The sequence below is a fragment of the Sinocyclocheilus grahami genome, unplaced genomic scaffold (genome assembly GCF_001515645.1).
Source record: "Sinocyclocheilus grahami isolate Dianchi unplaced genomic scaffold, SAMN03320097.WGS_v1.1 scaffold1331.1, whole genome shotgun sequence".
In the NCBI taxonomy this organism is placed as follows: Eukaryota; Metazoa; Chordata; class Actinopteri; order Cypriniformes; family Cyprinidae; genus Sinocyclocheilus; species Sinocyclocheilus grahami.
In genome coordinates, this window is record NW_015506510.1 from 317,829 (window position 1) to 337,097 (window position 19,269).

A 19,269-nucleotide genomic window follows, 5' to 3' on the forward strand; every position below is an offset into this window, starting at 1 on the left:
CAAGTGCATTCCAAACGACTACATAATGGCACGCACATGCCCTGCTCACTCCAAAGTCCCCACTCCAAGGGGATAGGGATGATCACTTCCATTTGGAATTTGCCCCGTGAACCGTTCTGTACCGATACTCGTATCGGCACATCCCTAGAGCGGGTTCGCGGGATGTTTTTATCCCCACGAGGGATAAAAGTAATTTAGCAGAGGCAGGGATGCATAGACCAGAAGGGGGGAAATTCTCCCCATCCCCCTCGGCAAATCGCACTCTCTCTCTCTCTCTCTCTCTCTCTCTCTCTCTCTCTCTCAATGTGATCTTGATCTACACTTTTGGCTACTTCTGTCTTTTTCCATTTAAGTAGACAGGAGATGTACTTGCCTATTGATGACATAGAAAATAGACGCACAAGGGCGCTACCGAGATGGCCGCCAAGTGCAATGACATGCCTTAAAGGGACGCTGGTATAACTGGAAGGACAAACTCTTTAACAAATCTTCAGTACAAACACTCTAATTGAGCCATCTTTTTGTTCCCATTGAAAACCAAGCACTGGTTTGTGCATCTGACAACAGTTATTGATTTAACATCATTGAACTCTAAAGGCTCAATGAAGGTGAGGAGAATAAAAGTAGCGTGTTCCCTTAGAGCCGCTGGACCTCACTGATAGGACATCTAGCACAGCAGGGCATCAATGATTAAGGCTCGTCAAATAAACATCTCGCTTATCTTGTTTTTGCCATTGATTCTGTCGGCCTCTTTTAGAGCTACTGGTCCCCGAGGCAGCCTACAGACGCGCTTTAAGGACACGCTTTTGTACATGTGTATTAAAGTGTTTGGTTATATTTTGTATTGGTTGACTAATGTGAACGTTTCAATAACAATATTTAGTGAACAATTATTTTTATACAATTATACGTTTTTTTAAAGAAATTAATACTTTTATTCAGCAAGAATGCATTTAATTGATTAAAACAATTATCAAAACTGATGTAAAGACATTTATAATGTTAGAAAAAAATTATATTTCAAATATATGTTATTTTGAACTATCACAAATTCCTCAAGAATATGAAGCAGCAACATTGATAATAATCAGAAATGTTTCTTGAGCATCAAATTAGTATATTATACTGATTTCTGGATCATATGACACTGAAGACTGGAGTAATGATGCTGAAAATTCAGCTTTGATCACAGCAATAAATTACATTTTACAATATATTCACATAGAAAACAGTTGTTTAAATTCTAATAATATTTCAAAATATTACTGTTTTTTTTTTATTGATCAAATAAATGGTTAGCATTAGAGACTTCTTTCAAAAACATTTTAAAAATAATTAAAAAACTTTTTTGAACAGTACCATATGTATAATTATTATTAATATAAATACAAAATATCAATATTTAATATAACATTTATATTATTATTAGTGCTGTCGATCGATTAAAAAACGTAACTAATGAATCGCACATTTTTCTGAAATTAATCACGATTAATCCCACCTAACATTAAAGTTTTTAAAGATACTTTTATATTGCAATAATTTAATTAATGTACAAACAACATAAAGACAGTATATTTTTGTAATATTTGTTTAATGGCATCTTTTTTATGAATGAAGGCCGGAATCAATGATACCAATACTGATTACTCTATAAAATTGCCCCCCCCTAATATTTAACCATTGACTAGCCATTCAACATTACAGTATAATTGAGAGCTATCAATTTAAAAAAAAATTTAGACTTTAAAAAATAACTTCTAGTGAACTTAAAACAATCTTCACATAAACCCATTATAATAAATGTCATATTTACCTGTGCCCTTCAGCAGAAATAAAATGTTAGACTTTAAAAAATAACTTCTAGTGAACTTAAAACAATCTTCACATGAACCCACCCATTATAATAAATGTCATATTTACCTGTGCCCTTCAGCAGAAATATACAGAAAATTAAATTGAAGTTATCAAACACTAAATTCTAAATTAAATATAGGTGAATCATTAAAGCTATAAAAGTTATTTTTTCCTCTTTTTTTCTTTGTCCTTTGATTTATAGACATCACAGCAGCTGGTTATCAGGTTATTTTGGCTGTTACTTCTTTAAGAGCTGCCGCTGCTGAACATTATGCGGATCTGACACTCTTTTTACCATTTCTGACCCACTCAGGTCTTAAAGTCTCTATTAATGAGCTGACGAGTTAAATCGGGTGTGTTAGATGAGTGAGACTAGAGAGTTTTGAAAACCATTTCAGAGACATGACATGTTCTTAAAGGTGACTCTCCTATAAAATATATTACATGCATGCACTGTTTTAAGGCAGCTTTAATCGCCTTTTTGTTAACTTCATGACTTTCTTTCATATTTCGCACTTTTATATGAAAGGATACAGGCTACAGCGCGCGCCGGATGCCTTTGTGCGTGTAATTGAAGAGCACCGTTTTGTGGCGCTGAAGTGAAGTGGAGAACGTCTCCCGTTCTCGGTCGTTCTGCGACTGAATAAATGCATTGCTTGTCACCACTAATTATTACACATAATATTACATTATAATAATATATTTAATAATACATAATATTATAATAATAGTTTTAAGAAATGTAACTAATTTTTGATCATTAATTCGTGTTTTATCATTCTGCATTTGCACCATTTTTTAACACCCTTACCTTTACTGTAATGCAGAGCTTCTCGTGGCTCGCTACTTTAAATTAGAATCCAGGCATCACTAATCGCTGAGTTGTGGAATCGGTGTGTGTAACAAACAAAGACAAACAGTAGCTGCATTCCTAAACAGTTGGGACGTCTCGCAGCGTTCCTGGAGAAGGGTGAGACAGGCGCGTGGTGTTCCTGTCCTCTTCATCTCCCCTCCTCCTCCTCCTGCAGCCTAGTCACAGCACTTCATAGCTCATTAGTGCTGAACAGATGCTGGGGAGAAAGTTGGCACGCAATAAGCCCTCTCTTCATATTGCACTGATCTGTGAGAGATAGCTCGCGACTGAGGGATGCCTCACACTGACAGTTGGCAGATGAAGTTAATCAAAACAGATTAAAAAAAGAATAAAGGAGAGGCAACAAATCTGACATCCTTTATAGGGTATAATAATGAAATAAATTATCATATTCTGACAGCACAAAGTTAGCGCCGACAACCACGAATGACAGCCTCCAAATAAATCATTAAAGTATTGTGAACAATGAGAGCAAGAGAAATACTTTGACAGTTCACGGCTGCAAGAGCTGAAACTAGTGACAAAACTTCATTAGCAGTTATGTCATATTGAAACAGTTCTTACATGTATACATATACAGTGGCCACAAACAGTATCTGGACACCTAAATAGCACTTAAAAGCATGGCATTATCATTGAAATAGATATAGCAATTTCAATATCTGCACACAAAAGATGCTAGAGTTAACTAAATTCACTCTTCTTCATTTTTTGCAATGACTTATTTTCTGTCAAGGTTATTTATAGTGAAGTCAGTTCACTAAAGTTCACAGAAGAACCACAGTTGTGTCACATTAACTATGAACGTGTGTGTGTGTGTGTGTGTGTGTATATATATATATATACGTATATACATACACACACACACACACACACACACACATTTATATATATATATATATATATATATATATATATACGTGTTTTTACTTAAATAAAAACATGCTTGTGCATCTTGAAAATAAATGCAATTAAAAAAAATTTTTTTTTTTTTTTTTAACAATACAATAATTTTTTTACGTTTTTAAGGGGTTTATTGTGCAACAATGATTGCCAGACTGCCTATTATACATATTAACTTAAAATCATTTTAATATTAGAGATTAAAGAGATGCAGAGTGAAATTAAAGACAAGACACTTTGTAAATTAGTCAAATCTATAAGGTTTGGCAGTCATTAGACAAAGACATTCAAAGATAGAACGCAAAATCAAGTATTCGAGAGAGTTATGATGCATATATTCTGTGTTTTATATATAAATGCACATACACACACACACACACACACACACACACACAGGTTTGTTTGTGTGAAAAGTGGGGACATCCCATAGGCGTAATGGTTTTTATACTGTACAAACTGTATGTGCTATTGCCCTACACCAACCCTACCCCTAAACCTACCCCTCACAGGAGACTTTGTGCTATTTCAGATTTTCAATACACCCCATTCGGTGTGATTTATAAGCGTTTTGAAAAGTGGGGACATGGGGTAATGTCCTGAAAAGTCACCTTCTCCTTGTAATACCTGTCATACCTTTGTCATTATACAAATGTATGTCCTCATTTGTCACAAAAACGCGCACAAACACACACACACACACACACACACCACAATTTCAAATTCTGTAAGTAATTCATAAAAAAAATTCCTCAGTGCATCTACAGCCTCTTTTTGTACCTTTTCTTTCCTGAGTACACCCTAAAGGATTCAAATTAGTACTATAAACGTACATATTAGTATCCGTGCTTAAAAGTGTAATAAAAGTGTGCTTATTAGTACCTTTTGAAAGGTTACCGCCCCAGTGACAGCTTTTGTACCTTTGTTTCTGAGAGTGTAGGGAACCAACAGCAATTATTTGCTTTTTTACAAATTCGCAGACAGTAAAAATGTCCTCAACATGACAATGAATTACGTTTCAGTTCATGACAAAAATAGCTGGTAGACAACCATGGCGACTCGTGCCGTTCTCGCTGTCATTTACTTGGCGAACCCGCCTCGCACCAACCAACAATTTGGTCAAATTTACACTGCGATTGGCCGTGCAGGTGATAAGAGGTTGAGATGAACAGCTGGTAGCAGCCTGTGCTGGAGATGCTGAGCTGATAGCACTGACGTCTGCTCTCCCACCAAGACACCTTGGCCATCCAATCTCCCTTACCATCAAACTCTTATTACAATAAACCCGTAAACACCAGCAGAGGGGGGAGGGATGCATGGGAAGGGAAAAAGATGACCCAAAATGCCCTTTTTATCTCTCCATAAGGAGAGAGACAGATCCTTCAATACGGCTAAAATAGTGGGAGAAGAGAAAATACATAATTTATCACCATATTATCGGAATATCCAGGCGGGCTAATAAAGAGAGTGCGGACTGACTATTTCTTGTCTTATCATGTGAAGTGGAGGATGGGGGAGGGATTATCAGGCTGGAACAGACTGCCAGCCTGGAATTCTAATGGTAATAATGGGGTCTCTGATGGTATATCTTCCCCAGCTTATCAAACCCATTATCTGCTCTTATCGCCACAGTCATCGGGGCAAATTAATGGAGCTCTTTCAGTGCTCTCACTTTATCTGCCTCGCAGAGGGCACACCAGAGAATGGAATAGGCAAAATATGAAAATCCAGGGTGAATCGCCAGGGTTCAGATAACAGGGCAAACTCTGTTCAATTGGGAACAAAATGCAACCATAAAAAAAAGACAGGAGCATCTCAACCTCTTTGTCCTTTACTATGAGCAGGTGGCTGGCAAAGCTGTGCTCTTTACAGGTGCACTCTAAAAAATGCTGGGTTAAATACAACCCAGTGCTGGGTAAGAAGAAAAAGGCATGCGTAAAATCCGCGTTGGCAAACTCACGTTTGAATTGCTTCGGGTTGCTCTGTTTCCTCCGGGACATTCCTGCTCCGCGCGCTGGACTCGAGATTACCAAATGATACCGCGGCTCATCCAAACCCAGATAAACGCACTGCCTGTAAAACTCGGGTGTGTTTCGGTGTTTGTCTGATTCCAGCCAGGCTTTGCTGGTCTCGTCGTGTAGAGAGAGGGTTAAGTTGCGCTAAGATCCGGGCGCACACTGACAGCGCAGATGAGCGCGTGTTGTGCTTTTGTTGCAGGAGGCTTGAGCGCAGCGGTGCGCCATAGAGCTGCAGCAGCGCTCACACACTCCACACTGTCCACACACATTCACTGCACTCTGCTGTTTACTAGCTGTTTTCTCTTTCCCCTCGGGATGCCTGCTGCCGAGAAATATATGCAGCTTTCCGAGTTTTTTCAATTTTGTTTGTTTGTTTGCGGAATGCAGTCTTGCCTTTTTAATTACAGCCAGGATTTATTGTTTTGATTGCCAAATTATCTGGAAATTTTAAGTGCAGAACAACACAATGTAAAAGTTTAAACGAAACCGATTTAAACCGTGTCTGAATACTGTGGCTGTGTATTATAAAATAGCGTACTTGCATACTATGCATACTATTTTTTTTTGCAGTATACAGCATGTATATACTTTGCATGGTTTGCACAGTCGTCCTCTGAGTCCACACTTAATGTAATGCTATAAACAGGGGCGCCGCAACAGGGGGGAAAGTTAGGACGATTCCAAGGGCCCGACGAGGGAGAGGGGGCCCCGAGTCAATGCTGTTCAGGGGGCCCCTGGCCGTAGAATCCTCTGTGGGATCCTGCAAGGCCACAAGACAGGAAAACTGTGATTTGTGCAGCACTATAACCTACAATAGGCTACAATCTGCTCAGTTGTACCTTTCCAGCGTGAGAATGAACAGAAAATAACAGCGACCATCATTTTTAACATGCCGTTGTTTATCAGATTACAAAGAGATGAGACTATTTCACATAACATTTGAAATCCATTTTTATTTATGACATGATGGCATGCTGAATTAAACACACAATGCTATGCATGTGACAACAGTGTAGCATCTGAAATACTGCACTATAAAAGCAGGCTGTTTGCAAGTATTCAGTTCTAAATGTATCCCTAGTGAGCTGCCTAACTAGAGAGCATTTTTTGGACCTGATCTTAGTGCGTTCTGATTCAGAAGGGGCAAAAAATGTCAATGAATATCACTTTGGTTCAGTTTAGCAGAGTAGGAATTACTTTAAAACATGTCATTTAACAATCAGGCATCCTTTTTCAGTGTATCTTTGCCTTTAGACAGGACAATAAAGAACAGCAGGAAAAGGGAGAAAAGGGAATTGGATCAGGAACATGGCAGAAGCCGGACTCAAACCCATGAGTACCACCAGGGCGTGTTGTGAGCATGTGCCAACCACCGCGTCACAACTCCAAGATGCAGCTTTGCCTTTAACCTTTGTATTTATTCAGATCCAAAACATGATGAGACTCTTTGCTGCTGCTGCTGCTGCTGCTGCTGCTCAGAAAATGATGTGCAATGGCAATCTAAATGAAGAAACCTGTTTTATTATTCGATCATTATTTATTATAATCTGTTTTGTTCACATGCTCAGTCATTTTAAGCCTAAACCTTTTGGGGAGGGAAAATCTTGATTTGTTTGTTATTCTGTAGAAGCACTCCAAAAGTGGGTTTTCACAGCAATGCCACAGAAGAGCCATTTTTAGTTCCTCAAATAACCTTTCAGTAACCAGTTCTTAAAAGAAGCTTTATTTTATAGTGTGAATAACAGTTTAAGACACTGCTAATATGTCAGATTTATATGTATCCTTTTGGGGTAAATGAGGTACTAATGTGTACCTTTTGAGTCAGTGTATTTACTTTTATGCTCCTGTTGTATTGTAAAACACTTTTGCTGCTACTGAGATGGGATATTGGTAAGGATAGGGACAGGTTTGGTGGTCTGGTTAGGTTTAAGGGTGGGTTAAGGTATAAGGGTAGGGACGACCCTTTTTGTATTACAGTTGTAATCATGCAGGTTTTACAATATACAATGTAAAAACTTTAATGTGCATTGTATCAGATGATTAATTTATATGCATAACAGTTGACGACTCTCAATATTAAGAGGGTCCAAACCTTTTTCCATTATAAAGAACCTTTTTTTCAGTGAAAGATTCCATGGGGTTCTTCATAGAACCATAGATGCCAATAAAGAACCTTTCTTTTTTAGTGTTCGATATACACAGACACATTGAAATTCCTCCATAGCCAGAAGACACATTTCTTAAAAAACAAATGGCAGAGAAGTGTGTCACCAAAACAGTCCCAGTCTTGTTTGTAATTTGATGCATTTTCAGGCTATAGATGCTGAGGTTTAGCGCGATGAGAATCATGTCTTCAATCTAAGGCTCAACTAAAGGATTTGCACCTCTCTTTTTATGGGAGATATCAATAGAGAATTGAGTTCCATTGAGACGCGGGAGCGAGCGCGATAAGGGCGGGGGCGCGCCGGAGATGGATTAATTATGAGCAAGCATAGAAAGCAGGCTTATCATCACTTAGCACAGGAGACAGGCTCACACGATCACAGAGCACGGATAAGACGGGAACAATGTGATGCTACCTTACAACCCATCGCCTTACTTTTTTATAATTAAAAACTAACATGCAATTATGCCGTATCTTGCTCAACCGAGAGGGCGATGTAAATAACTGTGCTGTAAAATGATGGCAGGGGAAAGACAGTCTATATAAAACAAAGAGGACAGAATGACCTCTGTGGAACAGAAGATACAGAACGGGTGAAAGTGCATGCGGCGCTCTTACAGTAAACCACTTAAACTTTACAGTAACTCCTAAAAATAAAGCTTCTTCAGTGGTTCTTCGAATAGGCTCCTGTCAAAACGCATTATTCACTCTGTAGGATGTTTTTGAGCTGCTATATGGTTCTCTGGAGGGTAAGAACCTCTTAATGTATATATTCTTCAGATCAGAGCATTTCAGGGTTCTTTTAAGCACAAATGTTTTTAAAGAGCTAGAAAATTAGATGTTATTTGTATAAATGAAAACTGTCCCCTTATAATATCAGGCTTAGAACCCTCTATTCTTACTGGAAACTTTTAAATTTTTTCTTTATTTCTTTATTTTATTAAATTTTTTTGAGTGTTGAACAGATCACATTTTCATTCATCTGGACTGCAGTTGTCCCCCATGTGAATAAGCGCGCTTAAATGTACCGAATATACACTTTTAGTGTACTTCAAATCTTAAAAGTACATTTTGCAGCATTTGTATACTTTAAAGAAATAAAAGACCACTGAACTTAAAGAGAGATACTTTCATGACTTTCAATTTCTGCTTAAGTCCTACTTAAGTGGGTCAAAAAACGCACTTTAAAATTCAGCTAATTGCTATTAATATAATGTTCCATCAGTTGTAAATAACATGCAGTTATGTCTGAAAACATTACATCCATTCATGCTTAATTATATATATTTTTTAAAGTATATTATTTCTGTAATATGGTCACTTTTTCACCTGGGAAGGTCATTCTGGAATGTCTTGACAAGAAACTTCAGTAAAACACTTACCCTGTTTTGCTTTACGTTCTAAATAAAGGTTCTGGATGGGCTTTTTCGTCTAATCTTGTCAAATATAATGCAAGAGCTGCATATTTCAGTGCCATGACAGTTCTTACAGCTCCACCTTTGTTTATATAAATGTCAAACAAACTCATTATTAAGCAGTCCAAGGACACTTTAACACTCCAGCTGAGTCTCAAGATCAAGCCCTCTATTTTGAACAGCAAGCCAGATCTGTTTCCCTTCATTATATTCAGAGATTTATGAGCAGGTATGAAGGTATACTTCCTTCCGGCTTCGTTCACAAGAGTGGAAGTGCTTGAACTTGAACTCTTTGATGCATTAATTATTCAAAATGGTGTATTTTTAAGATTTTGAAAGAGTAGAAATAGAGGTGTTTGATGCATCACCATGCACTTTCACTAGTCATTTAGTTGTCACAATATATATAAGAAAAACATACTGTATATATAACATGACATATACGGAGAACAGCCATAGGGGTCAAAATTAATCATTCATGATGTTTTGGATGCAACATCACATCCCGAATGGTTAAAATGGCTCCTAACTATTCAACAAACAAGTCTGAGATCTTTCTCGAGGAACTACAGAGGCAGGGACAGTTCTGACTTCTGTCATACGGTTTTGCCGCGTGCATCTCTATGCATTTTTTCCCATCTCTCTGAGAAGATTGACTCGAGCAGGCACAATTAAGGCATAATTCATCCAGTTACTTTATCTGGCTTGTCTGAAGCCCTCAACTCCTTGCACCTACCTTCCATCACCTTCCCATTTCTGAAGACCATTAAAAGGATATCTGATAGAATTATAGTGTGAAATGGGGTAGGGTGAAGCCTGCGTAATGGGTTTTGCATATGTTTTCGCCTCTGGCCTGAGATATATTTGAAATTCATTTTTAGTTCATTTGATAAAATAAATTGGCAAAACATCATCCCTGCCAACCTTTTACCCACCTGTGTGCTATCCATAAAGAGAAAAAAATGCATCTAAAATGGCCAAATCGGGCTACAATAACTGTAAGTGGGCTTTAACTCCCTGCTAAAAAACAAAGCAGAAGATTATATTTACAGTAAGGCAAACACGTTTAGTTTGATGTATTTGTCTCTGTTGCTCCAACATTGTCTGCGAGAGATATTTGGTAGACAATGTTATCCTTTCCTTCAAATTGAAGGCATATTATGTGAACATATGGGTCTTTGGTGATAAGCTGTGAATGGCAAAAGCTGCTTCCTACTACCTCTGATGTTTACTTCTGTGGTCTTACCACATTTACTCAGTGCAGGGGGTGTAGGGAAACTCTAAAGGCTTGATTCAATTAAACAGGAAACAGATGCACCGTCAGAACACAGAGGTTGGGAAACCGACGCGGTGCAACCATGAGAGGAAGAGGAAGCGCGACCAGTCCTGACGGGTTACGTCCACTGTGGTGACGTCGAAGTTATCTTAAAAAACAAATGAAACTGTCATTACACTGTTCGTAACGACGTGGATGTCGATGGGGGCAGAGAATTTTGCCCCTCACCACAGGAGTGCCTGGTCCGCTTGTGTTTGCTGGATTAATAACTTAATTTAAAGGCTCTAGGCGAGAAGAAAGTTAACAGTGACAGTGGCCCAGGTTTTGCACACCCTCAACGAGCCATGAAATTACTGCATGCCCCCTGAAAACGCCTGCTGATAGAAAGGGAAGGAACAAGTCCTTGGGGCCCCAAATCGGTGGCTGTCACACATGTCCGTGGACAGACAGACGCACACACACACACATACACACATACACATACACACACACACACACATACACACATACACATACACACACACACACACATACACACATACACATACACACACACACACACATACACACATACACATACACACACACACACACATACACACATACACATACACACACACACACACATACACACATACACATACACAATATGGTTCTCTGGAGGGTAAGAACCTCTTAATGTATATATTCTTCAGATCAGAGCATTTCAGGGTTCTTTTAAGCACAAATGTTTTTAAAGAGCTAGAAAATTAGATGTTATTTGTATAAATGAAAACTGTCCCCTTATAATATCAGGCTTAGAACCCTCTATTCTTACTGGAAACTTTTTAATTTTTTCCTTATTTCTTTATTTTATTAATTTTTTTTGAGTGTTGAACAGATCACATTTTCATTCATCTGGACTGCAGTTGTCCCCCATGTGAATAAGCGCGCTTAAATGTACCGAATATACACTTTTAGTGTACTTCAAATCTTAAAAGTACATTTTGCAGCATTTGTATACTTTAAAGAAATAAAAGACCACTGAACTTAAAGAGAGATACTTTCATGACTTTCACTTTCTGCTTAAGTCCTACTTAAGTGGGTCAAAAAACGCACTTTAAAATTCAGCTAATTGCTATTAATATAATGTTCCATCAGTTGTAAATAACATGCAGTTATGTCTGAAAACATTACATCCATTCATGCTTAATTATATATATTTTTAAAGTATATTATTTCTGTAATATGGTCACTTTTTCACCTGGGAAGGTCATTCTGGAATGTCTTGACAAGAAACTTCAGTAAAACACTTACCCTGTTTTGCTTTACGTTCTAAATAAAGGTTCTGGATGGGCTTTTTCGTCTAATCTTGTCAAATATAATGCAAGAGCTGCATATTTCAGTGCCATGACAGTTCTTACAGCTCCACCTTTGTTTATATAAATGTCAAACAAACTCATTATTAAGCAGTCCAAGGACACTTTAACACTCCAGCTGAGTCTCAAGATCAAGCCCTCTATTTTGAACAGCAAGCCAGATCTGTTTCCCTTCATTATATTCAGAGATTTATGAGCAGGTATGAAGGTATACTTCCTTCCGGCTTCGTTCACAAGAGTGGAAGTGCTTGAACTTGAACTCTTTGATGCATTAATTATTCAAAATGGTGTATTTTTAAGATTTTGAAAGAGTAGAAATAGAGGTGTTTGATGCATCACCATGCACTTTCACTAGTCATTTAGTTGTCACAATATATATAAGAAAAACATACTGTATATATAACATGACATATACGGAGAACAGCCATAGGGGTCAAAATTAATCATTCATGATGTTTTGGATGCAACATCACATCCCGAATGGTTAAAATGGCTCCTAACTATTCAACAAACAAGTCTGAGATCTTTCTCGAGGAACTACAGAGGCAGGGACAGTTCTGACTTCTGTCATACGCACACACACACACACACACACACACACACACGTGTGTGGTTCAGTAATGTTTAAGTATACATACAGTGACCCCAAAAATAAAAACATACAAGTGAATGAATTTCATTACCCTCCAGCTGTGCCTGGTTTCTCCCAAGGTTTCTTTCACGATGGAGTTTGGGTTCCTTGCCACTGTCGCCTTTTGGCTTGCTTAGTTGGGGACACTTAACATTTGTGACTTGATTGCACAGACACTATTGGAAGAGAACTGAATTGAGCTGGACGATGACTTTAACTGAAAAATTTACTATTTTCTATTGTCCTCTTTTTAGAGCTCTTTATGGCAGAATTGAATTTTGTTTGCAATACCGACACACTATTTTCCTGTGTAACACTGCGAAGCTGCTTCGACACAATCTGTATTGTATAAAGCTCTAGAAATAAAGGTGACTTGACTGACAGTCTGTCTAGTTTGTTTTGGTCCGAGACAGGCTCAAACATACCCACGACCCTATATAGGATGAGCGGTTTGGAAAATGGATTGATGGATGGATGTACCCTGTTCCTGGCCCCGGTTTCACAGACAAGGCTTAAGCCTATAGTCCCAGACTAAAATGCATGTCTGGGCCATTTTATCTGAAAGAAACTTGCACTGACTGATCTTAAAATAAGTCAGTGCCATAGTTTTGTCTCAAGATGCACACCAGTAGTTTTATTTTTATTTTTATAAGGCACGTTTATAAAACATACTTAAATGTTCTACTTGAACTAAGACATAATCCTGGCTTAACCTAAGCCCTGTCTGTGAAACCAGGCCTAAGGGTTTGCATCTTCCCCTGTATTCCCCTAATTTTGTCCCACATGCGATGAAGACTCCAGTCATATCAGTTGATTTATTTTACATGGAGCGGGTGTGTCATGCGTGACGACATGTTGCATCACATGACCAACCTAAATCTCAGTTATTGCGTTAAACGTTTTGCACAATAAATAAATTATTGGCTGACTGTGAATAATGAATTTCTACAAAGTTTACCATTAAGTTTAACCATATTTTTAAGACAATAGAATAATTATGAAATTGCATATAGAGACGTTCTCGAGTCTTACTTAAGTGGATCAAAAAATCACTCTAAGATTCAACTAATTGCATTTAATATAAATTGAAACTAAAATACATTTTCATTTAACTTTCAGTTAAGTGTCCAAAAACATTACATTCAGTTTACACTTAAGAATATTATTTGAAAGTATATTATTTCCCTAATAAGTATTCTTTTTAGAAGTATGATGCAATGTAGTTCATCACATCAACTATCATCCACTAACATCTGACAACCACAATGTGTCATAGAATATCTATTCATTTCTATTTTACAAATGTGTTTATGTGACAAAAAGTGTGCTTGCGCAATCTTTCTTTCTTTTAAATAAATGCCTTTTGTGTTCATATTTTGTTGCAAGAACCATTGAACAAAAGCTGCTTTTTGACGCCAATAGAATGAGTCTGACGATCAGCGTTGAATTTTCAGTAAAAAAAAAACAAATGGGAAATAAAGATATTCATTGCATAATACAGACCATAAAGCAACACAATGATGGATGTTTCATAACTCTATAAGAGATACAGAGATGACACTCTGAGTGCTATTGTCTCCTCGCCGCTAACAGCTGTCTTTATCTATTGTTATGACACGACAATCTCTGACAGAAGCCTAATTACTGTTTAAGTTAATTACCAGCACTACACTGCCTTCAGTTCAAAGCTCTCAGCAGCTAATTGACACGTCGCCTACTGCATATTGGAACGATAATGGTGGCGTGCCATCATCAAACCCCTAATGATCAGGTGCTGGGTGTTATATGAGGAAGCAGGGCATTTCTGCCAAGACTTCCGGACTCTCCTCGCCCCCCGTGACGACTCTTCTTGCCCCAATAGCTGCTGTGATGCACTGGATGCTAGAGCGGCGACAGCGCTAGGAGACGATGTTCTCAGAGTGAGGAAGGGAGCGCATGACGGATAGTAATTATGCAGTTGTTCATTTGATAATCCTGTCTGCTGTCCCGCAGGGAGCTAATTAAACAGTGGGAGCATTCATTAGGCTGCACCTGTCTCACTGGAAACGATAATGGGGCAGAGTTCATCTGAGCTGAAAATGTCAATGACAGAATGGAGGAAGTCAGGAAACAATGTCGAGCTGTTGTGTTGGACGAATGGAAGCATCAGTGAGCTTTATTTTTGATAGTGTAAACCCGCTGGGAAACCAGTTTTAATAAACGTGCAAGTGCTTGGTTTTGTTTTCCATTTTTTAAGGTGTCCTCTGCTAAATTAATCTGTTTTTCTTTTCAGACAATATGAAATTAAAATTGACCTTATTTACTTTTTTATACTGAAAAAAAAAACTGTTATCTGTAACATCTAAATTAACGGGTTTTATTCAAGTAAAAAAATATTATTTGCCATCACTGAATAAATCGAAATACATTCATTTATATACAAAATAATTTTTTATGTCTTAACTAGGTAAAAAAAAAAAAGCTATATAAGGTAACAATTGTTTGCCTCTTTTTACAGTGTACTTGATAGATATTTTCCTCTTTTAAAAAAGTCTGACACATATTTAATTTTGTATTGTATCAATGAATATTATATCTATACAGGTGCATCTCAATAAATTAGAATGTCGTGGAAAAGTTAATTTATTTCAGTAATTCAACTCAAATTGTGAAACTCGTGTATTAAATAAATTCAGTGCACACAGACTGAAGTAGTTTAAGTCTTTGGTTCTTTTAATTGTGATGATTTTGGCTCACATTTAACAAAAACTCAACAAATTAGAATACTTCATAAGACCAATAAAAAAAACATTTTTAGTGAATTGTTCACCTTCTGGAAAGTATGTTCATTTACTGTACATGTACTCAATACTTGGTGAACTTTTCTACGACATTCTAATTTATTGAGATGCACCTGTATGTATTAATTGTTATAAATAATGGAGCTGTTATTTAATAATTTATGAATTAGATGTGCATTTCCAACATTCATCATAACCTACAGGCCAAATGAATGGAGTTATTCAATCTTAAATTCATAATATATTGTTGTGTCATCCCTTCATTTAAAAACATAGAGATAATACAAATAATTAAATCATGTCATTGATATCTGCTATTTGCTTTGTCTAAACAGAAACATTTAATTTTATTTGCGTACAGAATATATCACATTTAGTATTTTACATTAATGACACCTTTTGCTAAAAACAATTAGTAACACTTTAAAATCAGATTTCATTTGTTAAAATTAACATTAGTTAAAATGAATTAACAATGCTAATTACTTCTAAAACATTTAATAATCTCAGTTATTGTTGTATTTTTATTAACGTTAACAAACATTAATATAATATTGTAACAAGTGTGTAGCATTATATAGTTAATGTAGTAACTAATGTTAACTATGGGACCTTACAGTGAAGAGTTACCAAGTAATTCATAAAAATAAAAAAAAATCAGGTGTATTTGATCTATTTTGCAAAAATCTGATAACGTTGGGGGAACATTTACCATGCGGACCACCACTGATATATACTGTAACTACACTATGTGACTGCAAAACTTAGCTTGAATCAAATCAAATCATGTGAGTAAAGGAAAGCACTGATTGATAATATTGTGAAATAATTTTCTTTTTTTTTGATTTAGTGACATTAAAATCCAACACACACTTCAGACAAAACTTTTTAAAGTAAAACTGCTAAACTTTATTTATAAAACAGAAAGTTCTGTCCTGGATGCTGATTATCCAGTTTTAGAGCTTGCTTCGTATATCACTGCACATCCTCCATTAAAAAAAAAGTTATATAGAGAACTATATTAGTTTTACCTACACTACTGATATAAAACAAATTATATAAAGCATAAAAGCACACAAAACCACTGTTATTATTAATTATTTAGACTCAGACTTGAAACACTATATTCCAGTGCTCTCATTAGCTGAATTTGCTCTGTGCGAGTGTTATAAGCAGAGGTGTTGTTCTCTTAATGATTAATTACCTAATGTCAGCGTGGCTGTGCGAGGGCCAGCCGCACACAGAGACTCCGTCAGGTTGTTAGTATGTGTGATGATTAGCAGTCCAACCCCATAGAGACGCATATTAATGAGGCCACATACAGTGTTAACAATTCATATCAATTCTTAAGGCAGGGCTTAAATTAATTAAGCTCTCATTTACAGGCACACAGAAGCCCCTCTGGATTTGACCTGAAGAGAGAGTGTTAATAACGCTTTTTGGAGTAGCATTTACACAATTAATTAATTCTCATTAACAGCTAGTATAATATAGCAGTTATCAAAATGATGTTTAGGTGATGTCTCAATAATGACGAGCCTGACGCTTCACTCCCTCTGTGGTCAGTCAGTAAAATCGCATTTAGTATGAGCATTTCATTTAAAATATGACAGGATGCTGCATCTTGATAGTTGCGTATACATATAGGAAATGCATATGCAACATTTGGACAACACAGAAAAAGGTTACAGCTCAGAGGTCGACAATTCCATATCATTATGCTTCATCTATCAGCTTTATCTTAAACAGACTGTAGACCTAATGTATATTAATCTTCTTTTGAATCAGGCTTGGAAGAACTTAATAAGAATTGATTGAGTTCTCTTTTGAATTTCTATAGGAAATGTGAGATGGGCATGCAGCGCTTTTAGTATCCAAGATTGCAACAACCGGCCCTTTTATTCCTCATGAATCAGCGATGTGCAATAGGACCATAGTGTGTGTGTGTGTGTGTGTGTGTGTGTGTGTGTGTGTGTGTGTGTGTGTGTGTGTGTGTATGTATGTATGTGTGTGTGTGTGTGTGTGTGTGTGTGTGTGTTTTCTGTAAGGGGTAGGGTTAGGTGTAGTGTTGGTGTAGGGCAATAGCACATACAGTTTGTACAGTATAAAAAACATTACACCTATGGAATGTTCCCACAATCACAAAAACAAACCTGTGTGTGTGTGTGTGTGTGTGTGTGTATCTGAAAAAATGTTTGCAATGACAGCAATGCAATGAGACAGTACATTTTTAAGAAAGCACAAACAACATATTGAATGTGTCCCCTTATTTTAAACACTCACCCCTCCCCAGCTCAGTTTATTCATTGGTTTTGTAATTAAAAGGCCTCGAGACATTGAAAAAATATGTGGCTCATTGTGGTTTTGCCCTTTTTCAGTATGACTGTGTCTTGTAGGAGATAAACGCTGAAAGGGAAAATATGGGAGTAGCTAATCTTCAAATCCGTGGCATGCAGCGAGGTGACTGTGATAGAAGGAAGGGCTGCCGTCGATCGGAGCGCTGATGAAATGGAGGGGAAGCAGATGAGGGAATCTCACAGTGTGAGGTGAAGAGAGGCCACTCTTTCAAATCAGCAGCAAAGAGAAAGATGACGAGACACAGAAAAACATACAGAACACTCACAACCCAAATACCACTGGACCATCAATCTCTCCGTCTGCAGCTCATGGACAGCATCTGTTTCACAAAACAACAGTTTGCAGTCATGCACTTGCTATGGACTGCATCGGAATAGATGTTAAAATACATTCAAATGTTTATCTGCAAGGTTTAAATATTATATGTGTTAACACGAGAGTTGCATAGTGCTTCTCCAATGTCTTGTCCCTTGTCCATTGTTAGTGCATTACTGTACAAGAGTAATACTGAAGCTTACTACAGCAAGCCCCTATAAGACAGGAAACTCTTTAACATGCAAACTCCTTGATGCTGATGAAGTCTTGGCTAAAGAATGACATCAGACTAAGCGAAGCTTCATTAATAGCAGGTGTGCGATGCGCTTCCTCCTTATCAAGTTAAGCCCAGCTAGAGGACTGATAAGAGACTAATGCAAATTCACTGATAAGAACTGAGTGCAAATATTTATGATGTACCTTCAGAACGACATGTACGTGAGCCAAAAACAAGAGCTTCCTTTGTGTGGTCTTGAGAGGTGAGCAGAAGAGAAGTTTAGCGGACGCTGTATTCCTGCAGCCACTTTGTGTTGTGTGCGCGCGCGCTTTCTGTGCTAAGCTGTTCATTTAGAGAGGGTAATTAGTTACTGTAATTACAGTGATGTCATTGGCTTAATTGTTTTTCAAAGTGACTGTATGCCTGTAAGAAAAGATTGCTGGGCCCTTTACAGGATTTGAGGCGGAAAACGTTCAACACCAAAGTCGTGTTTTTGTGGGATCGACTAACAACCTTTCTCTGAGGAAAGATGTGTGTGAGAGAATCGGCTAATTTAGACTAATTAGCAAGCGTAATGTGTGCTCTTGGATTAGAAACATGAAATAAACCAAGGTTTGAATGAATTACTGGTGGGTCGAATGCAACTCTAAAGTGTTTTGAGCTTTAGAAGTCTGCCTAGGCGAGAGCGAGTCAGTGGCTCACTGCTCCAGCACACAGCGGTGTTACAACAGACAACATAACATCATTTAACCTTTACAATGCTCGTATTGATTTGTTTTGTGTTTATCACGACTGCAATCAGAGCTCGCAGCTGGCTCAGATGGTGGGTGATTGGGTTAATTGAACGGTTGCAAGAAGACAAAGAGAGCCACCGTCTTCAGGGTTGCCAAGTCTGTGGTTTTACTGCGGAATTGGGCTACTTTTACACTAATGTTTTTGAAATCCACGGGTTAAAGTGATCTCCTAATGCTCTAAAGAACTCTGAAGGCGAATAGAAATGAGATATATAGCTCTCTGCTTGCAGCGCGTCAGGCAAATGAGTGAAACACACACAAACACACATTTTTATCAAATAATATGTCATTAACAGTGGTTCACTTCCGTGA

The 19,269-nt window shown here is 37.5% G+C and overlaps 1 protein-coding gene across 1 annotated transcript in view; it reads right to left on the minus strand.

Annotated features, from left to right (window-relative positions):
- Positions 1 to 5,796, minus strand: part of LOC107569300 (zinc finger protein ZFPM2-like) — an 80,384-nt gene extending 74,588 nt beyond the window's left edge. The window contains exon 1 of the mRNA XM_016255358.1: positions 5,592 to 5,796. Within this exon, the coding sequence (XP_016110844.1) occupies positions 5,592 to 5,631 (40 nt within the window). The 5' untranslated portion in view covers positions 5,632 to 5,796. The remainder of the gene's footprint in view (positions 1 to 5,591) is intronic.
- Between the last annotated feature and the right edge of the window lie 13,473 nt (positions 5,797 to 19,269).